General features: G+C 37.5%; 1 protein-coding gene across 3 annotated transcripts in view; it reads left to right on the top strand.

The window, feature by feature from the left end:
- The window catches only part of CFAP97 (cilia and flagella associated protein 97), a 36,048-nt gene extending 17,553 nt beyond the window's left edge, over nt 1–18,495 (top strand). For 2 of the 3 annotated variants that reach the window (XM_077762245.1, XM_077762254.1), the window contains exons 3-5: nt 6,640–6,908; nt 15,458–15,608; nt 16,950–18,495. In XM_077762245.1, the coding sequence (XP_077618371.1) occupies nt 6,640–6,908; nt 15,458–15,608; nt 16,950–17,077 (548 nt within the window). In that variant the 3' untranslated portion in view covers nt 17,078–18,495. Of the gene's footprint in view, nt 1–6,639; nt 6,909–14,897; nt 14,962–15,457; nt 15,609–16,949 lie in introns of those variants that run through there. The other variant, XM_077762262.1, reaches the window with a different exon arrangement.
- Nucleotides 18,496–18,989: the final 494 nt, after the last annotated feature.

Raw genomic sequence — 18,989 nt, 5'->3', positions numbered from 1 at the left:
TGATGAGTACAGAAAGTGGTGACACTTACTGGTCAGCTGATAGCACCACAGGTGGGAATGAAGAAGTGCCTTAACTGCAGGGGAGGGCGTGGCCCTGGTACACTCCCTGAGGAAGGGGCTGCCCTTCCTGAGATTAGCTCCTGGCTGCCCATCCTCCCTGGCAGCACCACTCATCCCTTTACTGGCCGGCTGCAGCAAGCAGGGTTCAGATAGGTGAGCAGGAAATCTCAGACATCCTCGGATCACTACCATTACTGAACTTTGGAGAAAAGCTAAAATCAGCGAGAGGCACCAGACTCCTAGATGAAGGGCATAATACTTGAAACAGAGCTCAGTGATTTTTTAGAGAGGAGCTGCAAGGACAACACTATTTCCTCTAATAAAACGAAGGCATGATTTGCCTTTTATACCTGCTCTTCCGTCTCGTGTGCACTATGGCTGTTGCAGGGGCTGCACTACAGTGACCGCGCCCTGCAGTGAGTGCAGAAGCAGATGTGTGGATCCAGTGGTTTCCCATTAAGGCAGGCGTTAAAATAGTCAGGAGAACTAAATCTTCCACTCTCCTTGCTGATGTTTTTTCATTTTTTTAAAATAAAAGACTAGGTATTAACCTATCGCTGATTTATTATTTTCAGATAAATTAATATCTTTACATTTTTTATTTTTAATTTCTTCTTTTTAAGTGTATTTTGAGAGAGAGAGACTGAAGGGGAGGGAGCAGAGAGACTCTCAAGCAGGCTGGACACTACGTGCGGAGCCCCATGCAGGGTTCTGTCTCAGCCTGTTATGTCATGACCTGAGCCAAAATCAAGAGTTGGGGCCCTCGACCGAATGAGCCACCCAGGCATCCCTGCTTTTAATATTTTTAAATGTTTGTTTGTTTATTTATTTATTGAGAGAGCAGCTGTGAGTCAGGAAGGGGCAGAGAGAGAGAGGGAACGAATGCCAAGCAGGCTCTACCCTGTCAGTGCCAAGCCCGATGCAGTGCTTGATCCACGACCCTGGGATCATGACCTGAGCTGAAATCAAGCGTCACTTAACCGACTTAGCCACCCAGGTGCCCCCTACTTTTAATTTCTAACATAGTAAATATTGATAGATGTAGCTCACATAAACGTTCTTTGGGGTCCTCAATAATCTTTAGGTGTGTAAAGGGGTCCTGAAACCAAAAAACATAACTTTTATTCTAAAAGGATGTAATTAGAATATATGGTTTGTGGTACATTAGAGGAAAAAAAACCTAACATAGTCAATGTTTCTAAAGGGGAAACAATGGGAAAAAATAACAAAGCATTTTAAAAAAGGAAGATGGGGTACCTGTGTGGCTTGGTCACTTAAGCATTGGACTCTTGATTTTGTCTCAGGTCATGATCTTGTGGTTTATGACATCAGGTCCCGCGTTGAGCTCTGTGCTGACAGCGTGGAGCCGCTTCGGGTTCTCTCTCCCTCTCTCTGCCCTGCCCTTGCTCAGTTGCACACTCTCTCAAAATAAATAAACTTTAAAAAAACAAAAAAGAAAGATTGTACGAAGAGATCAAACAGTATAAGTAGATGGCTTTAACTTACCAGAAGATATTTTCAGAACATCTTTAAGAATTTAAATCAAATACAACGTAAAAAGACAGTTTAAATATTAGGAAGAATGAAAGTCAAGGCAGTATTGACAAGGAGAATGAAAGAAGTATCAATCCTAACAGTATACAAAATAGAACTCAAGACATGAAAAGCATTACAGGGACAGAAAAGTGTTTTACATTAATAAACTGATCAAATATACCAAAAAGATTGATAAAAAAGCAAAACAGAACTGAATCATGAAATGGACAGAGCCGTAATCGCTGTGAAAGACTGATCGATTAATTACATCCTGCACACAAAAAACATAACTGCCTGCTTATGGGCTAAACATGGTCCACATGTATCTTGCCTGTTACACAATATTTAAAGTGATGAAATACCAGGTACTGTTGCTACATAACAAATTACCCCAGCACTTGGGGTGTGGAGAGACTCAAAGGCAGTGCTGGGGACCAGAATCAGCTGAGTGCTAGGCAGTGACTTAAAGACCAGGCCCCCGTGTAGCTTTTGCAAATGTCCTGGCTTCTTCACATATGACAGCCTCAGTGTAGCTAGATTTCTTCTTCTTAACACAGTGACTCAAGGCTCCAAGTATGGTGTTGAAAGAAACAAAGCAGAAACCTCATCACGTTTTATGACCTAGCCTCAGAATGTGATCATACTATTTATACAGCATCATTTCTTCCATATTCCATTAGTTTAAATGGTTATAAACCTTCCCAGATTTAAGAGGGAGGGACATATACCCTCTTTCCTAATGGGAGGACTGTCAGGTAGCCTATGGACATGTTTGAAAACCTCATCAATCCAACACGTTGATTTACATTACTTTAAACATAAAAAAATACATTCCCCCTTTTCAAAGATCCTCCATGCCCAACCTTGACTTCGAGGGTCTAAATCAGGTCTAGGTGCAGCTGAACCTCACTCGTGGTTCCTTAGTCATAGCTCTTTGAGTACTGGGATGGTATTCTGCCAGGAGAGATTAGGAAGGAGTGGTAGTTGTATTTTTGAATCCCATAAGGCCTGGTTCTTCTATATTGTATGTTTGTTTGTTTTGAGAGTCAGAGAGAGACAACGAGAGCAGGGGAGGGTCAGAGAGAGAGAGGGAGACCCAGAATCAGAAGCAGGCTCCAGGTCTGATCTAGCTGTTAGCACAGAGCCCGACGCAGGGCTCGAACCCACGAACCATGAGATCATGACCTGAGCCAAAGTCGGACGCTCAACTGACTAAGCCACCCAGGCGCCCCTATATTGTATGTTTTAACTCCAAACTGATCGGTTCCTTGTTTTTAGCTCATCTCTCTCCTTTTTCATTATTATGGATAAGATAAGCCATTGATAACTTTCAGCATCCTGTGTGGGGATCTACTTAGCCAAATCCACCAGTGGCAGGTATTTTTTCCATTTTCCTTGTCATCACAGGCAACAGTACTGCTAAAACAATCTCCAGACTCTTCCAGCTCTACTGCCAGCTGGTCTCAAAGCTAGTATTTTAGGTTTTTGTTGTAGTAGTACTCCCATTCCTGGTACTAAATGTTGTATTAGTTACTATTGCTCTGCTAATGAAACACAAAACTTAGATGTGTAAAAGCAGTAACCTAGGATGACTTAAAAGACTAGGATCATAATGCCTACACATTTATGTGGCCCCTTTATGTAGTTTGACTTCCTCACAACATGGCAGCTTCAGGCTAGTTAGACACAGAGGGTGGTTCAGGGCCCCAAGTAAAAGTGTCCCAGCAAACATGGTTGGGGGTTTGATGGGGGTACATCTCTTCCTTTGCCTAGCCTTGGAAGCCACACTTTTGGCTGTATTGTTCTGGTCCACACAGTCACAAGCCTGCCTAGATTCAAAAGAAGGGGACTGGAAGAATGTCACAGAATTTCTCATCTGACAAGTTCATGAAGAAGACAAAGAAATTTAGTAAATTCAGTTTTTATTCTTTGAATTGTGACCTCTCAGCTACAAGTGTTGGATTTTTCTTTAAACCTTTAAAAAATAACTTTTATCTTTTTAAGTTTATTTATTTTGAGAGAAAGATTGCATGCGTGTGGTGGGGGAGAGAGAGAGAGAGAGAGAGAGAGAGAGAGAGAATATAAAGCCGCCTCCACACTATCAGTGTGGAACCTGATGTGGGGCTTGAACTCACGAACTGTTGAGAACATGACCTGAGCCAAAGTTGGATGCTTAACAGACTGAGCCACCCAGGCGCTCCTAAAAAATAACTTTAAAAAGAAAATACCATTTTTTTTTAATAGGGGTCATGAATATGCCCACAGGATTTTTTTTTTAAAGAACTAATAGTATATGAGTAAAGACTTAATATGGTTGGAATAAAATTTCCAGTGATAGCATCACATGTAAAATTTTAAAAAATGCTGTTTGGGGGCACCTGGCTCAGTCAGTTAAGCATCCCACTTCAGCTCAGGTCATGATCTCACGGTTCGTGGGTTTGAGCCGTATGTCGGGCTCTGTGCTGACATCTAGCTCAGAGCCTGGAGCCTCCTTCAGATTCTGTATCTCCCTCTCTCTCCGACACTCCCCTGCTCACGCTGACTCTCTCTCTCGGAAATAAATAAAAACATTAAAAAAAAAATTTAAAAAGAAAAAAATGCTGTCTGTATCTCAGCCTAGGTGAAAGCAAAGAGGATTGGTATGTCTAGTAATTTGTGTTAGATGACTTGGTAACTGGCTCTAGTGATGATGGTCATGATATTGAATTACTATAAAGAGTTGGAACAAAAGTGTTTCATTAAAGAAAATTAGGGAAAAGCAATGTTTCTTAAATATGTGAGTTTAAATATATATATGTGTACATATGTATATAAATGTTTGTATTCCTGAAAGTTTATCCAAGTTAAATATTTTTAGATCTTATTTGAAAAACAAAGGATCAGGGCACCTGGGTGGCTCATCGGTTAAGCATCTGACTTCGGCTCAGGTCATGATCTCACAATTTGGGGGTTCGAGCCCCGCATCAGGCTCTGTGCTGACAGCTCAGAGCCTGGAGCCTGCTTCAGATTCTGTATCTCCCTCTCTCTGACCCTCCCCTGCTCACAGTGTCTCTCTCTCTCAGAAATAAATAAAACATTAAACAAATTTAAAAAAAAGAAAAAGGATCAAGTATTTGAGTTTGTCTCATAGTAAAGCATATATAGCCACTTTAAAAAAATGTACTAGTGATAACTAGTATGAGTATATGAGCTATGAGCACTCCATATATACTTTTCCCATCATGGAGCATTACAGCACAATTGTTTTTAATGCATTAGATTGAACTTCCTTTCTTCTACTTATTGTTTTGCTATTACCTTATTTTACTTCTAAAAAACTTTTAAGAGTTTTTTTTTTTTTTAAAGTTTTACTTATTTTGAGAGAGACAGAGACAGTACAAGTGGGGAAGGGGCAGAGAGCAAGTGAAAGAGAATACCAGTCAGGCTCCACGCTGCCTGCACAGAGCTCATGGCAGGGCTCGAACTCATGAAATTGCGAGATTGTGACCTGAGCCAAAATCAAGAAGTCGGAGGTCTAACGGATTGAGCCACCCAGGTGCCCCCTAACAACTTTCTTAAATGCCATTCAGACAATAGCTTTTAATTCCCTTTCACATTTAATTTTAAAAGCTTTCATGTGTGGCATATTTAATCTAGAAACCTTATTCAATTCTACAAAATGTACATTTCTTGGAAGCAAGATAATATGTACAGTGTACCTGTATCTTTCTAAATATGTTCAAGTTTTGCCATTAACTTGGTATGATTGATTTTCAACAATTTTTTCCTATCAGAAAGCCACTGTTAATCTTTTTTTTAAAGTTTCTGTAATCTTTGATAGTCTTTAGTTAAAATGTAGGAAGTAGACTTCTAGTTCTTTTGACCATGTTCAAATAATTTGACTTTTCTGCACCAGATACATTTTAAAATGTGTTAAAAAAATATCTTTTCCTCTTATAGCAGTGTGCATTTAACAGTGTAAAATGCTGAGGAAGTTAAAGAATTAAAGGTACTCAAGTAAAAATAAATAACAGCTACTTTAAAAAAATACTGTAAAAAAAAAAAAAATCAAAGGTTCCAGTCAGTTAATCTGATATAATTTACTCATGGCTAGTACAGAGTTAAGCCGAAACATTTAGCAAGCTTAATATTTTTAGAAACTTTTAACAAATGTTTAGTAACAATTGTCACTTACAGAAAATTGTTAAAATATGGAAATTTAACATGTTGATAAAATTTCACTTGGTAACAGTACTGTGCAAAATATTTTTATTGGTTTAAAACTCCTTTTATATAATGTGTTTATTTTGGCATGTGTTTAATTATGAATGAAATACTTGACTTACTGTATTTGTCTTAATATCAAGATCATAAAGTATTTTCACATTAAGTTGAAAGTTTCAGAATATTCTGGGTTTGTTTTTCCCCAATTTTTAACCATTGTTTCCCGTCAGTCATTGCTGAGGACACAGTCTACCTATCTTCTCTATTATTTATTTATTTACTTTTAAGATTATTTATTTATTTAAATAATCTCTGCACCCAGTGTGGGGCTTGATCCCAAGACCAAGAGTCATAATCCCCTCTACCTATTGAGCCAGCCAGGCACCCTGAGGACATTTTATTTTCTAAGTGTGCCCTGTAATCCACAAACTGCCTCAATTGAAGTACTGTATTACAGTGTATTTGGTGCACTCAACCAGAGGTTTCTGACCTCCCCAACTACTAAGCTGCTTTAGGGAAACATAAAATGGACATGACAAGGGCATTGTCCATAAATTACACCTTCCTTAAAACTCATGCCATCTACAGTTCTTATTAAAATATTTTCACAGTTGAATGTATAGGTTTTATTTCCAAAGAACCATCAGAATGTGAAACTCTAGACTGCCTCTGATTTTTTTTTCTACATAATTGTAGTGTGGATATCATTAACACTATTTCATACATACCTTTTCATGACTTAACATAGTTTCCATTTCTGAGAGTTACAGCTTTAGTGTATAGTATGTGCCATCATGTTGCCGTGTGCCTTGTTCAGTTCTCTTTCCTTGTTCACTTTAGCTTTTCTGCAATTAGATAAAAAAGGACCACAGAGACACCACTTTGATCAGCCTTCAGTAGCACCAAGGAAAAACTACTCTTTCACAAGAGAGGAGGTGAGACAAATTGATAGGGAAAATCAGAGGCTTTTGAAAGAACTCTCAAGACAGGCTGAAAAGTCAGGAAGCAGAAGTACGATACCTAGAAGATCGATTGTTCATCCCCCTAAGTTATATCACAGTGCCCTCAACAGGCAGAGGGAACAGCAAAGGATTGAAAGAGAAAATTTGGTAAGTAACTAAAATTTTTTAGTCATCAAAGAAAATAAATGGTAATGATTTATAAGACCAACTTACAGGAAACCAGATACAGCCACATTTTCATACTTAATTATATAAAAGTAAGCATGGATATATATGGAGTGAAATACATAATGAGCCACGAGTTGGAAGATACAGTAGGTGGTTGGGTTTTTGGTTTTTCTGTGGGTTTCTTTTGGTCATCAAGCTAGATTTTGAGGGAATGTTAGATGAAATTATTGAAAAGCTGTATTTATATATATTTGGCTAGGTGTGTTAAATCTCTGCAGTAGCATAGGAAATGGTATTTCAGTGGTCAGATACATGTATCTTTTGTGAAGTATTAAGTCACAATCTAAATCTATTTCACTTTATTGTAGCCTTGGAAGTCAAAATAATTTACATATTATTTATTTTAAAGGATAAATACATCTCAAAGAGGTCAAATTTTGGTGATCTGCTACTTGAATGTATGAAAGACATTGATTATTAAAAATCATAACTAAACTGTGATTTTGTGAGGAGTATATGGACTGTTGAAAATCTTCATACTAAAACTATTATTCATAACATACCATTTTCTTCATAAAACTCCATTCATAACAATTGCAGGTGTTTACTGGGCATTTAACTAAATGCCAGGCATTGTTCTAAGTGTCTCCAAATATTAGCGTATTGAATTCTGACAATAATTCTTTCAGGTAGGTACTGTTTTTATCCACATTTTACTGATGACATAACTGAGACCTAAAGGGATTAAATAACTAGCCCAGGGACACAGAGCTACTGAGTAAATGGCTGAGCCAAGACTTTAAAGACTTTAAATACAGGTGGTGTCCTAAACCAAAATTAGACCGTAATGGTGTCATAAATTCAGAGCTAAAATAATTAATAAAGCTATTATTAAAATTACTAAAACGGTTTGCAGAATTCAGCCTCATTATATTTTGTCACCCATACAGTCCTATTTGACCATGTGCTTACTTGAACTTGTACCAACCCTTGTAAAAATTTTTACTTCCATCACTAATCCCAAGAGCTGGGGAGCTGGGATGGTGTATTTACAAGGACCGGTAAAGTCTTAAACCCTTGGGGAGGGTTACCCTGCGTGTGGCAGCGAGTAGGTAGCAACAGAGCAAGCTGAAATGAGGCTGTGGGCAGTGAGCTACATGGTAGCTTTCCGCACAGGACTGTGGCAATTGTTTAAGATTCATTCATGACTTAGGAAATTTTGAAATTATGTCATGAACATTTGGGTTTACCTTTTTTGTTTATTTTTACTCTCCCACATGACTCTGGAGCCCATTTTATTTAACAGTAGTTCATAGTACATACTATTTTACAAAGTTCAGGTCATTTAATCCTCATAGCAACCTAATGACGTAATTGCTGTTGTCATGGAGGAACAAATGAGACAGTGGGACACAGGGAGTGCTCAAGGTCAGACAGCTAGCAGGTAGCAGAGTCATATGCAAGTTACCTAGCTTTGGGGTTACCTTTTTTTTAACAGCTTTTCGAGATACAGTGCACATACCATAATCATTTAGGGTTCTGGTGTCTTGTTAATTTTTTTAAGTTACAGTAAAACAGATATAATGTAAAATTTGCCATTTTACCTGATTTAAGTGGTCACTTCAGTGGCACTATTTCCAAAACTTTTATCGTCACCCATGCAGAAACCCTGTACCTATTAATAACCTTCTTTTCCCCCCTTCCCTTCAAGAAACCTCTAATCTACCTTCTATCTCTCTGAATTTGCCTAATTTAGGCTTCATATAATTGGAATAAGACAATATTTGTGGTTTTATGTCTGGCTTATTTCACTCCGAATAATGTTTTTAAGGGTCATTCATGTGTAGCATGTACCAGAGCTTCATTCCTTTTTCTGGCTGAATAATATTCCCTTATATGTATGCATCACCTTTTGAATATCCATTCATCTGTTGATGGGAACTTAGGTTAGTTCCACCTTTTGGCTGTTTGTGAGTAATTTTGTAATGAATACTGATATTGTAAATATCTTTTCAAGTGTCAGCTTTCAGTTCCTTTGAGCATATACCTAAGAGTGGAATTGCTGGATCATAAGGCAATTCTATGTATATCTTTTTGCAGAACCTGGGTTTACTTTTGAACAGTTGAAACCATTAGTGTATAGTGACTATTCTGTATATGATTAGGATGAAAACTATTAGCAGCCTCTTTTTACAGCTTCTGTCATCCCTGAAATCAGTTGTACATTTTAGCTATTTTAATAAACAATGGAAAATTACCATTGTTTTACTGTTTTTACTTTGTATACATAGTAGTTTGTATATGTGAGCAGTATTTTTGTCCCATTTCATAGGAAGATCTTACTTAGTATACTTGAGAACAGTAGAAATATAATGTGAGTCACATGTATAATTAAAAATTTTCTAGTAATAGAGGTCAAAAGGAAAGATGAGATTTTGGGGCACCTGGGTGGCTCACTCAGTTAGGACCATGACTTTGGCTCAAGTCATGGTCTCACAGTTCATGAGTTCGAGCGCTGCATTGGGCTCTGTGCTGACAGCTTAGGGCCTAAAGCCTGCTTTGGATTCTGTGTCCCCCTCTCTCTCTGCCTCTCCCCTGCTTGTGCTCTGTCTCTCAGAAATAAACATTAAAAAAATTTTTTTAATGAAATTCCGATAAACTATTTTATTTACTGAATAAATTCAAAATACTACATTTTAAAGTGTAACCAATATAAAAAAATTAATGATGAAATTATTTTGGAGGGGTACTAAGTCTTTGAAATCTGTTGTACATTTTCCATTTAGAGCTTATCACGGTCTGGACTGGCTATATTTCAAATGCTGTGTAGCCTCAGTGGATAGTAGCCTTGGACATTTCAGCTCTAAATCAAAAACTAATTCATGCACAAGTGGCAAAAGAGACTATAGGATGTTTGTTACTCTTTAATGTCCTTCAAGGTCTTTGCTTTATCACTTTAGAAATAATGAAGCACTTCCAGTCTGCTGACAACTGCAGAAATCATTAACACATTATTCATTCATTTGTTTTAACTTTTCTATTTCCAGAGATGGACAGGATTCAGGCTGGGTTAGTTTTCTTTCCAAAAAGAATGATACTTCCGAAATAGAAAAAAATATTTGGACAAACTATTTTGGGATTCATTATTAGAATCTGATTTGAGTAAGCTAGAACAAACAGTCCTAAATTTGTGTGGAACCACAAAAGACTCCGGATAGTCAAAGTAATATTGAAGAAAAAAACCAAACTGGGAGGTATCACAATCCCAGACTTTCGCCTCTGCTACAAAGCTGTAATTATCAAGACAGTATGGTATGGGCACAGAAGCAGACACATAGACCAATGGAATAGAATAGAGAACTCAGAATTGGACCCACAAATGTATGGCCAATTAATCTTTGACAAAGCAGGAAAGAGTATTCAGTGGAAAAAAGACAGCCTCTTTAACATATGGTGCTGGGAGAACTGGACAGCAACATGCAAAAGAATGAAACTAGGCCACTTTCTCACACCGTACACAAAAATAAACTCAAAATGGATGAAGGACCTGAAAGTGAGACAGGAAACCATCAAAACCCTAGAGGAGAAAGCAGGAAACAACCTCCTTGACCTCAACCACAGCAGTTTCTTACTGTACACATCCCCAAAGGCAAGGGAATCAAGAGCAAAAATGAACTATTGGGACCTCATCAAGATAAACAGCTTTTGCACGGCAAAGGAAACAATCCATAAAACTATTAGGCAACTAACAGAATGGGAAAAGATAGTTGCAAATGACATATCAGATAAAGGGCCAGTATCCAAAATCTATAAGGAACTCACCAAACTCCACACCCAAAAAACAAATAATCCAGTGAAGAAATGGGCAGAAGACATGAACAGACACTTCTCCAAAGAGGACATCCAGATGGCCAACAGACCCATGAAACGATGCTCAGCATCCCTCATTATCAGGGAAATACAAATCAAAACCACACTGAGATAACCACACCAGTCAGAGTGGCTAAAATGAACAAATCAGGAGATTCTAGATGTTGGCGAGGATGTGGAGAAATGGGCACCCTCCTACACTGTTGGTGGGAATGTAAACGGGTGCAGCCCCTCTGGAAAACAGTGTGGAGGTTCCTCAAATTAACAATAGAACTCCCCTATGACCCAGCAGTAGCACTGCTAGGAATTTATCCAAGGGATACAGGAGTGCTGATGCATAGGAGCACATGCACCCCAGTGTTCATAGTGGCAACTTCAACAATATCTGAATCATGGAAAGAGCCTATATGTCCATCCACTGATGAATGGATCAAGAAGATGTGGTTTATCTATATAATGGAATACTACATGGCAATGAGAAAGAATGAAATCTGCCCATTTGTAGCAACGTGAATGGAACTCGAGTGTGTTATGCTAAGTGAAATAAGGCAGAGAAGGACAGATACTATGTTGTCACTCATATGTGTAATAGGAGAAACTTAACAGACGACCATGGGGGAGGGGAGGGAGAAAAATAGTTAAGGAGAGGGAGGGAGGCAAACATTAAGAGACTCTTAAATACTAAGAACAAACTGAGAGTTGATGGGGGTGGGGGAGAGGGGAAAGCGAGTGATGGGTATGAAGGAGGGCACTTCTTGGGATGAGCACTGGGTGTTATATGGAAACCAACTTGACAATAAATTACAAAAGAAAAAAAAAGAATCTGATTTGAGTAGTAGATTCTAAGATTGAAAGTTCTAAGGTTTTGTAAACACAAATTGGAATATAAGTAGCCATTCTTACCATTTCTCAATTCGTGAAACAGATGTTTAATGTCTGCTATGATCTATAAGACACTGGAAGGAATATAAAAATATCTAAAAATACTGCCATGTCATATACTTTATAATTTAGGAAGATAATACTATTGCATGTTAGAAAACTAGAAAATAGTACAAAGCAATGTCAATGATAGCATTAATGTTTAATATATCTGTACCAAATGCCAGGTACTGCTGTGAGCATTCTATACGCATTATCTCATTTACTGCTTAAAACTGACTCTTAGAGATTATTTCATTGTTAATACCCACATCAAGTCATATGGTCATATAATCGGGGGCAGAGCCAGGATTTAAATCCAGGTTTTTCTGATTAGATAGCTTACATATTTGTTCATTCTGATACGAATATCAGAATATTTTGAATTGTCATTTTTAAGTTTTACCCAGAAGTTCTCAATTGTTTACTAGATTAAAATGAATCTACTTTTGATTTTACAGTTTACAGTTATCAGTACTTCATATTTTCATAGTTTCTAAAAGCAAGAGCTATTTCTATTTAAAATCATCCCTGTAGCTTCTGCTTAGCTTGTTATATTCATGACACACCAGTGGTATGGCTCCATGTGATTGGAAAGCTGACCCACTCCCCTCCCTCCCTCCCTCCCTCTCTCTCTCTTTCTCTCTCGAAGAACCAAAATTTCTGCATGTAAACTTGATAAGTGACATATCAGGACAACAGAATGGGTTTATTCTTTGCCTTATTGTCAAATTCAAAATTGATTGTGATCATATTACTTTATGTTTTACATCTGATGGATAAGCATTGCAATTTTATTAAAATTTTAAAAAGAGAATAAATTTAGGAAATTAATTTATCTAAAAGATAGTGAGGCTTCTACTCACAAAAAACAGAATTAGTAGTTAACTGAAAATATCAAATTTTCTGTCCTGTCTACTTCCCCCTCCCCCTCCATAGCTCAGAGGGTAGTTAATAGGATAATCAGATGACAGCAAATGATACCCTCCTAGCAAAATACACAGTGTGATGCATAGGAAATTTCTTACTCAGTTATAAATCTCTCACTCAGGCATGCAGTAGTATTATCTTCTTATCCAAACTATAAATTACAGGGCAGTATTTTATGTTTTCTTCTATCCTTCCAGTGTTTTACATTAGCTCAGAGCAGTTACAAACTGTAGGTAGAAAAGATAAAATCTTAGGGGGGGATTGCCCCTAAATTACACAGCTTCTCTATGTACAGTGAGAGAAAGACCACATGCTCTGATGGCAAGACCATAGACTTTACAGATGGAACTATGTTTAAATCATAAGTGTCAGCTTAGCAAAGAAAATTTGCATTAACTCTAGTTGAGTCTGGCTTTCTGAGGGAATTAGGTCTGCTGTGGCCTTGGAAGGTAAAAACTGAGAAAGGTCATTTCATGCAGAAAAGAGCTGGCAGGCTGAGATCTCGGTCAGTGTCCTGCTTCATGTGCTCTAGACTACTGCCATTTGTCTCCAGGCTCCCTTTATTTCTGTGACACCTTCCTTCTCCCTTTTCTAAACAGCTCTCTGCAGTATTTTGACTTGTTCTTCTACCATCTATCACTTCTCTGGAATTACTCGGGACACCAGTCAGAATAGAAGGGTGCGGGTGAAACTGATTAGAGCAAACACAAAGTTGAAAATAAGTTCTGGATTTGGTTGGTGGTGATGGTTCACAGTGATGTGAATATACTAAACGCCACTGAATTGTATGCCTAAAATGGTGAATTTTATGGATACTTTGCCATAATAAAAAGAAAACTAAGTTGAGGCAGAAGGAAAAAAAAGATTGTGCAGAAAAAATTTGTCTTGTGACTGAATTCAGGAGGCTGATTTTTTAATGGGAATCTGAGTGCTGAACAAGCATTCTCTTTTCAAATGAAGATCGACTTGCTACAGAGGTAGTTAATAAGGAGATAATAAAACATCCATGGATCAATTCCTTGATCCATTTGGTCTGCTTAAATATTCCCTTCTCAACAATGCCTGTGAAAATGAAACAAGAAACTTCCTATCTTCTAATATATGAGGAAAGAAAATAATATTAGGAATGTTACACGTTAGATTCTGTTAGGGAATCATATTAAAGAAAACACCATGTTTTCTTTTTTATTGGGTATTATGTTGTCTTGGCTAGTTGGTTTATATATCCATTTAAAAGTTATAGTAGGGGCGCCTGGGTGGCTCACTTGGTTAAGTGCCCGACTCTTGGTTTCAGCTCAGGTCATGGTCTCGCAGTTCATGAGTTCAAGCCCCACATCAGGCTCGGTGCTGTCAGCATGGAACCTGCCTGGGATTTCTCCTCCTCACTTCTCTCTGTCTCTCAAAATAAATAAATTTAAAAAAAATTTTTTTAATAAAATAAAAGTTACAATAGGTGATTTTCAGACTTCTTAAGAGTAAAAACTTTTTTTTTTCCCCAAACTAGATTTTATGAAGAATCTTTAGTATATGAAACAGGCAACATGGAAAGCATAGATGGACTGGTAGAAACTGGGAGCAGGGACCTGAGAGGCCTGCCCACTTGACCTCTCTCAGTGTCCAGCTGGGGCACAACTGGAAAGTAAACAGCTTGAAAGCCAGTGCTCTGTATTCATATATAGAGCTTATAGTAGCTTGGATAGGTTTGTGCTTGAACCCACGGTTGAACACACTGGGCTTTTAGCATTATATTAGTAAATATAGGTCCGTTCTCTGAGAAAATCAGGTTGAATGTATTTTCATTTATAGTACCTTTCTGAAGATTGTAACCTGACGTAAAAGAGAGATGTGCCTGTGGTCAGTCGTTAAAACCATACTGTTTTTATCGGATAGGTGAAATCCTTAGATTTTTCTTAAAAAAATTTTTTTGATGTTTATTTATTTTGAAGAGAGAGAGGGAGACACAGAATCCAAAGCAGGCTCCAGGCTCTGAGCTTTCATTACACAGCCTGATGCAGCACTCAAACTCACAAACTATGAGATCATGACCTGAGCTGGAGTCAGAGAGACTAAACCGACTGAACCACCCAGGTGCCCCAAACCCTTGGATTTTTCTGAAAGTATATTATTTGAAATATTTTTCATACAGTATTTCAAAAGTGTTTTAAAAATCTTTATTTCCTAAATTTCAAATATTTACTGATTTAACACTAATTTGAAGAGATATCTGTACCCCTGTGTTTATTGCAGCATTATTTACAATAGCCAAACTATGGAAGCAGCTCAAGGGCCCATCAAATAGATGAATGGATAAGAAAGGTGTGTTATATGTACAATGGAATATTACTTAGCCATTAAAAATAATGAAATCTTGCCATTTGCAACGTGGATAGAGCTAGGGAGTATTATGCTAAGTCTGTCACATAAAGACAAATACCATATGATTTCATTCCTGCGTGGAATTTAAGAAACCAAACAAACAAAGGGAAAAAAGAGACAAGCAAAAAACAGACTCTTAACTATAGAGAACAAATTGATGGTTGCCTGAGGGGAGGTTGGGGGACGGGTGAAATAGGTGAAGGGGATTAATAGTACGTTTATCATGATGAACACTAAATAACATGTAGAATTGGTGAATCACTATATTGTACACCTGAAACTAATAGAACACTTTATGGTTAAGTGTACTGGAATGAAAAATTTTAAGTATTTGTCTTGTTAAAAACTTAACTGCTGCGGTTTTGCTGAGTTCTTGCTAGAACTTATTCTTATCTAACATTGACTTTCAAATTGATTGTCTTTAAATGAAGGCTTTATTGAAAAGGCTTGAATCTGTGAAACCAACAGTTGGTATGAAACGCTCTGAACAACTGATGGACTACCATCGCAATATGGGTTATCTCAGCTCATCTCCATCCTCCAGACGAGTGAGATCAACTCTTGGCCAGTATACCCCACTAAGTAAGCATATTCAGAATTTATTTGTACTTGTGTATTTCATCCTTTTTAAAAAATAAATAACTTAGGTACTTGGATAGAGTTTAAAATAGCTGACTTCTGGAATGCATTCTTTTATTTTTCACCAGTGCGCTTTGTCTCGTGTTCACTCAACTTCAGGTTTCACTCACAGCATGTAATGGTAGCATAGGAAAAAAAACAAGAAGATAGAATAATGGAAAATATCAGTACTGTCTTCGGTAATAGGCATTTTATTACATTTATTAAAAGGAAGAATGAATAGATAATGCTGTTTAATAGTTGCCAGAACATTCCCCCTAATGAGCTAATTATTGGTAATATCTTCTAGACCCTATATGTGCTTTGTCTTCCTCACTGGTTAAAACCAATGAATCAGCAGTCTGTAGAGCCATCAGACACAGGCCCTCCTAATGCTTGATCTGTGGTCAACACACATCCAGCTGGTGGTGTGTCCCACAGAATGTAGCATGGAACGGCCATTTAGTGCTAAGGTGTGTGACACAGCAAGTCTGTGCTGATGTTCCATGTGTACGTTCTAAACTATAAAAAACAGAAGCCAATATTAGAAGAAAACTGGAACCACCTATGATGTCCCAACTTCCAGTGCTCTTGTGAGTCTTAAACACTCAAATGACTAGTGAGTTCATTCATTCATTCATTTCATTCTTCAAGCATCACTTCCATGGTATAGTCAGTGACTAAGATAGGGTCTTAATCCAATAATTCATACTTGGTATTATGCCTTGAATGTGGTAAATTATTTCCTACATAAACGTATAAATCGTTATATAAAGTGTTTTGGTTTTTTGCTTGAATCATTTTAGCAGCTTTTTTTTTTTTTTATGTTTTATTTATTTCTGAGAGAGAGAGAGAGAGAGACAGCATGAACAGGGGAGGGTCAGAGAGAGAGGGAGACACAGAACCGGAAACAGGCTCCAGGCTCTGAGCTAGGCGTCAGCACAGAGCCCGACACAGGGCTTGAACCCTCGAACCATGAGATCATGACCTGAGCCGAAGTCGGATGCTTAACCGACTGAGCCACCCAGGTGCCCCTTGAGCAGCTTTTTAAAACACGTGTCCATCCCAGATCTAAACCAAACCGTCTAGTGTAGAGTCCGGGCATGTTTATTATTATATTTTTAATTTCCACAGGGAATTCTGACATGCATTCCTGGTTGAGAATCATACTGAACTATTAAGAATTCATATGAGATAGGGAAGAAAAATTTATTCTGGACTTTAAATTAGGAGAGGAAGTTTATCAGGTGATGATGGATGTATTTAGTTTAAATAAAATTATTTCTTATCCTTCATATATTTCAGGAGGAGCTTCTAGAACATCCAGTGCCACCAGTGGTCTCAGTTGTAAGAGCGAGCGACCAGTTTTTGACACATCCAGTGGCCTGCTACTAAGACCTAAACCCCCTAATGTTCGTACAGCTTGGTTATAAAAACTCTTTTACTTCAAACATTGTTCATCCAGGTCTTATTGAAGTGCTCTTGTATATTACTATAATTCTCTGTATAAACATCTGTAATTTAAGGTTTTTAACAGTGAGTTCCAATTTTATTGTAATTCAGTGCAAAATTTCTTCAAAAAGACAGTTTAATGTAAAATCAGTGTTTCCTATGAGGATGTATTTCTATGAGGTGTGTATGTATTTGATAGAGAAATGGTAGATGCATGCATGTTTTCTCAACATAGAAATTGATTCAGATCTTACAGTGACAAAAGAGTTGTGATAATATCACTGTATGTTGGACCAAGATGTTAACTACATTGTTGTTCTTTCATGTGTTTTTAAAATTTTTTATGACTTTTAAACCATGAACATAGCTCCTAAATATAACTTTGTTTTCAAAATCTTTGTTCCAGAATTTCGGTGGTATAACTCATAATTTGATTGTAAGATTTGATCGTATATTTATTATGAAACAAAACTTGAAATTTGTTTTCATTGGTGGAGCGGATTCAGATTTGGTGAGCACATTGTGAGAAGCTTGTACTAGGGTGGTCTTTGTGATTCACCAAAGGCATCTACTACCCCTGTGTAAGTAAGTATGCTGAGTTAGATCTTAAAAATGTGAGCAACCATTCCAAACCATTTCCAACTGTGAGTATTATTAGGAAGTTCATCTTGGAAGCTCCTCTTCCACATTCAGGTAAAGTACCACTAATGATGCTAAGAAATGAGGTAGACTTTAGAGCTACAGTCCACTACATTGTGAATAGGTTGTCCAAGGACCAGATCACCACAAGCAAAAGCAGGTATGTGTCGAGCACGGAAGCACCACCAGTTTGAAAAGCCAAGAAGCAGATCCTGAGTTGTGTCAGAACAGTGTTTTAAGGGATACTGTTATAAGTTGTGTTACGTTTAGTATTTACTGTATTCAGAGAGGAGGTAAATAAGAAATGCATGGTCTTGAAGCTTTAGAAATTCCAGCTACTATATTTAAGGACTGAGAAAGCAAGTTAAAATATGAATGGTAGAGGAGAAATACCCTACATTTCACTTTGTTGAGGCTACTTAAAATGTCAGCTAATTTTCTTGTTTGGTCGAGACTTTTGAGTTGAATCCTGGCAGAACTGTTTTTGCCAGCCCCACTTTGCACTTCCTGGTGATCTTAATTGAATGACTGATGGCAAATAGGGTGTCATATAGTTGACTCTTGAAATCAGAATGTTTCTCTGTCGATCTGTGGACTGTCATGTCATACAGCTGAGTACATCTTGGTCACCGCCGCTTCTGCTGTTGTAGCCATCACTGTGTCATTATCACTTTGTCTTTACTGGCCTTTTCAGTATACCTTTAGAATGTACTGGGAACTTTCCATATTAAATGCCAAATCTTTCTTTTTTTAATGTGAATTCTTGATCTGTAGCCACAATAATAATTGTGTTTATTTTTCCAAGTTAACTCAAGCTTTGTAGCATGTGGGCTGAATTTTCTTTCCTAATCACCTTGGGCTTAAGCCAAACAGCATTTGCTAAATTCCTATTCAGAGTTTCTTGGTCTTAAGTTAGTATTGATAGATTTTCGTCAAACGATAGGGCCTGTGAAGTGTGGAACAGTGGTGTTAAAAAAAAATTCTCTGAACACAACCTACTGAGATTTTTCTGCTGCTTTCTTTGGGCTACAGTATAATCTTCATTCATTGTTATTTGAAGCTCTATTCTGGTGACTGTTTTTACATCATTTAGTGCTCTGCTTTATTTATTAACTTTAGTTATACTAAACCAAGGGTGTTTTGTTTTCTTTTGTGGTTAGCTTATTGCACTTTTAATGTTTATATAACAACTTATCTTTAAAAGAGATAAGGTAATGCTGAATTTAAAACTCAGCATTTGGATACCTGCCTGAT

This window comes from Crocuta crocuta, unplaced genomic scaffold (assembly GCF_008692635.1).
Source record: "Crocuta crocuta isolate KB4526 unplaced genomic scaffold, BGI_CrCroc_1.0 scaffold90, whole genome shotgun sequence".
Lineage (NCBI taxonomy): Eukaryota > Metazoa > Chordata > Mammalia > Carnivora > Hyaenidae > Crocuta > Crocuta crocuta.
This window is presented reverse-complemented; position numbering and strand designations above follow the sequence as displayed.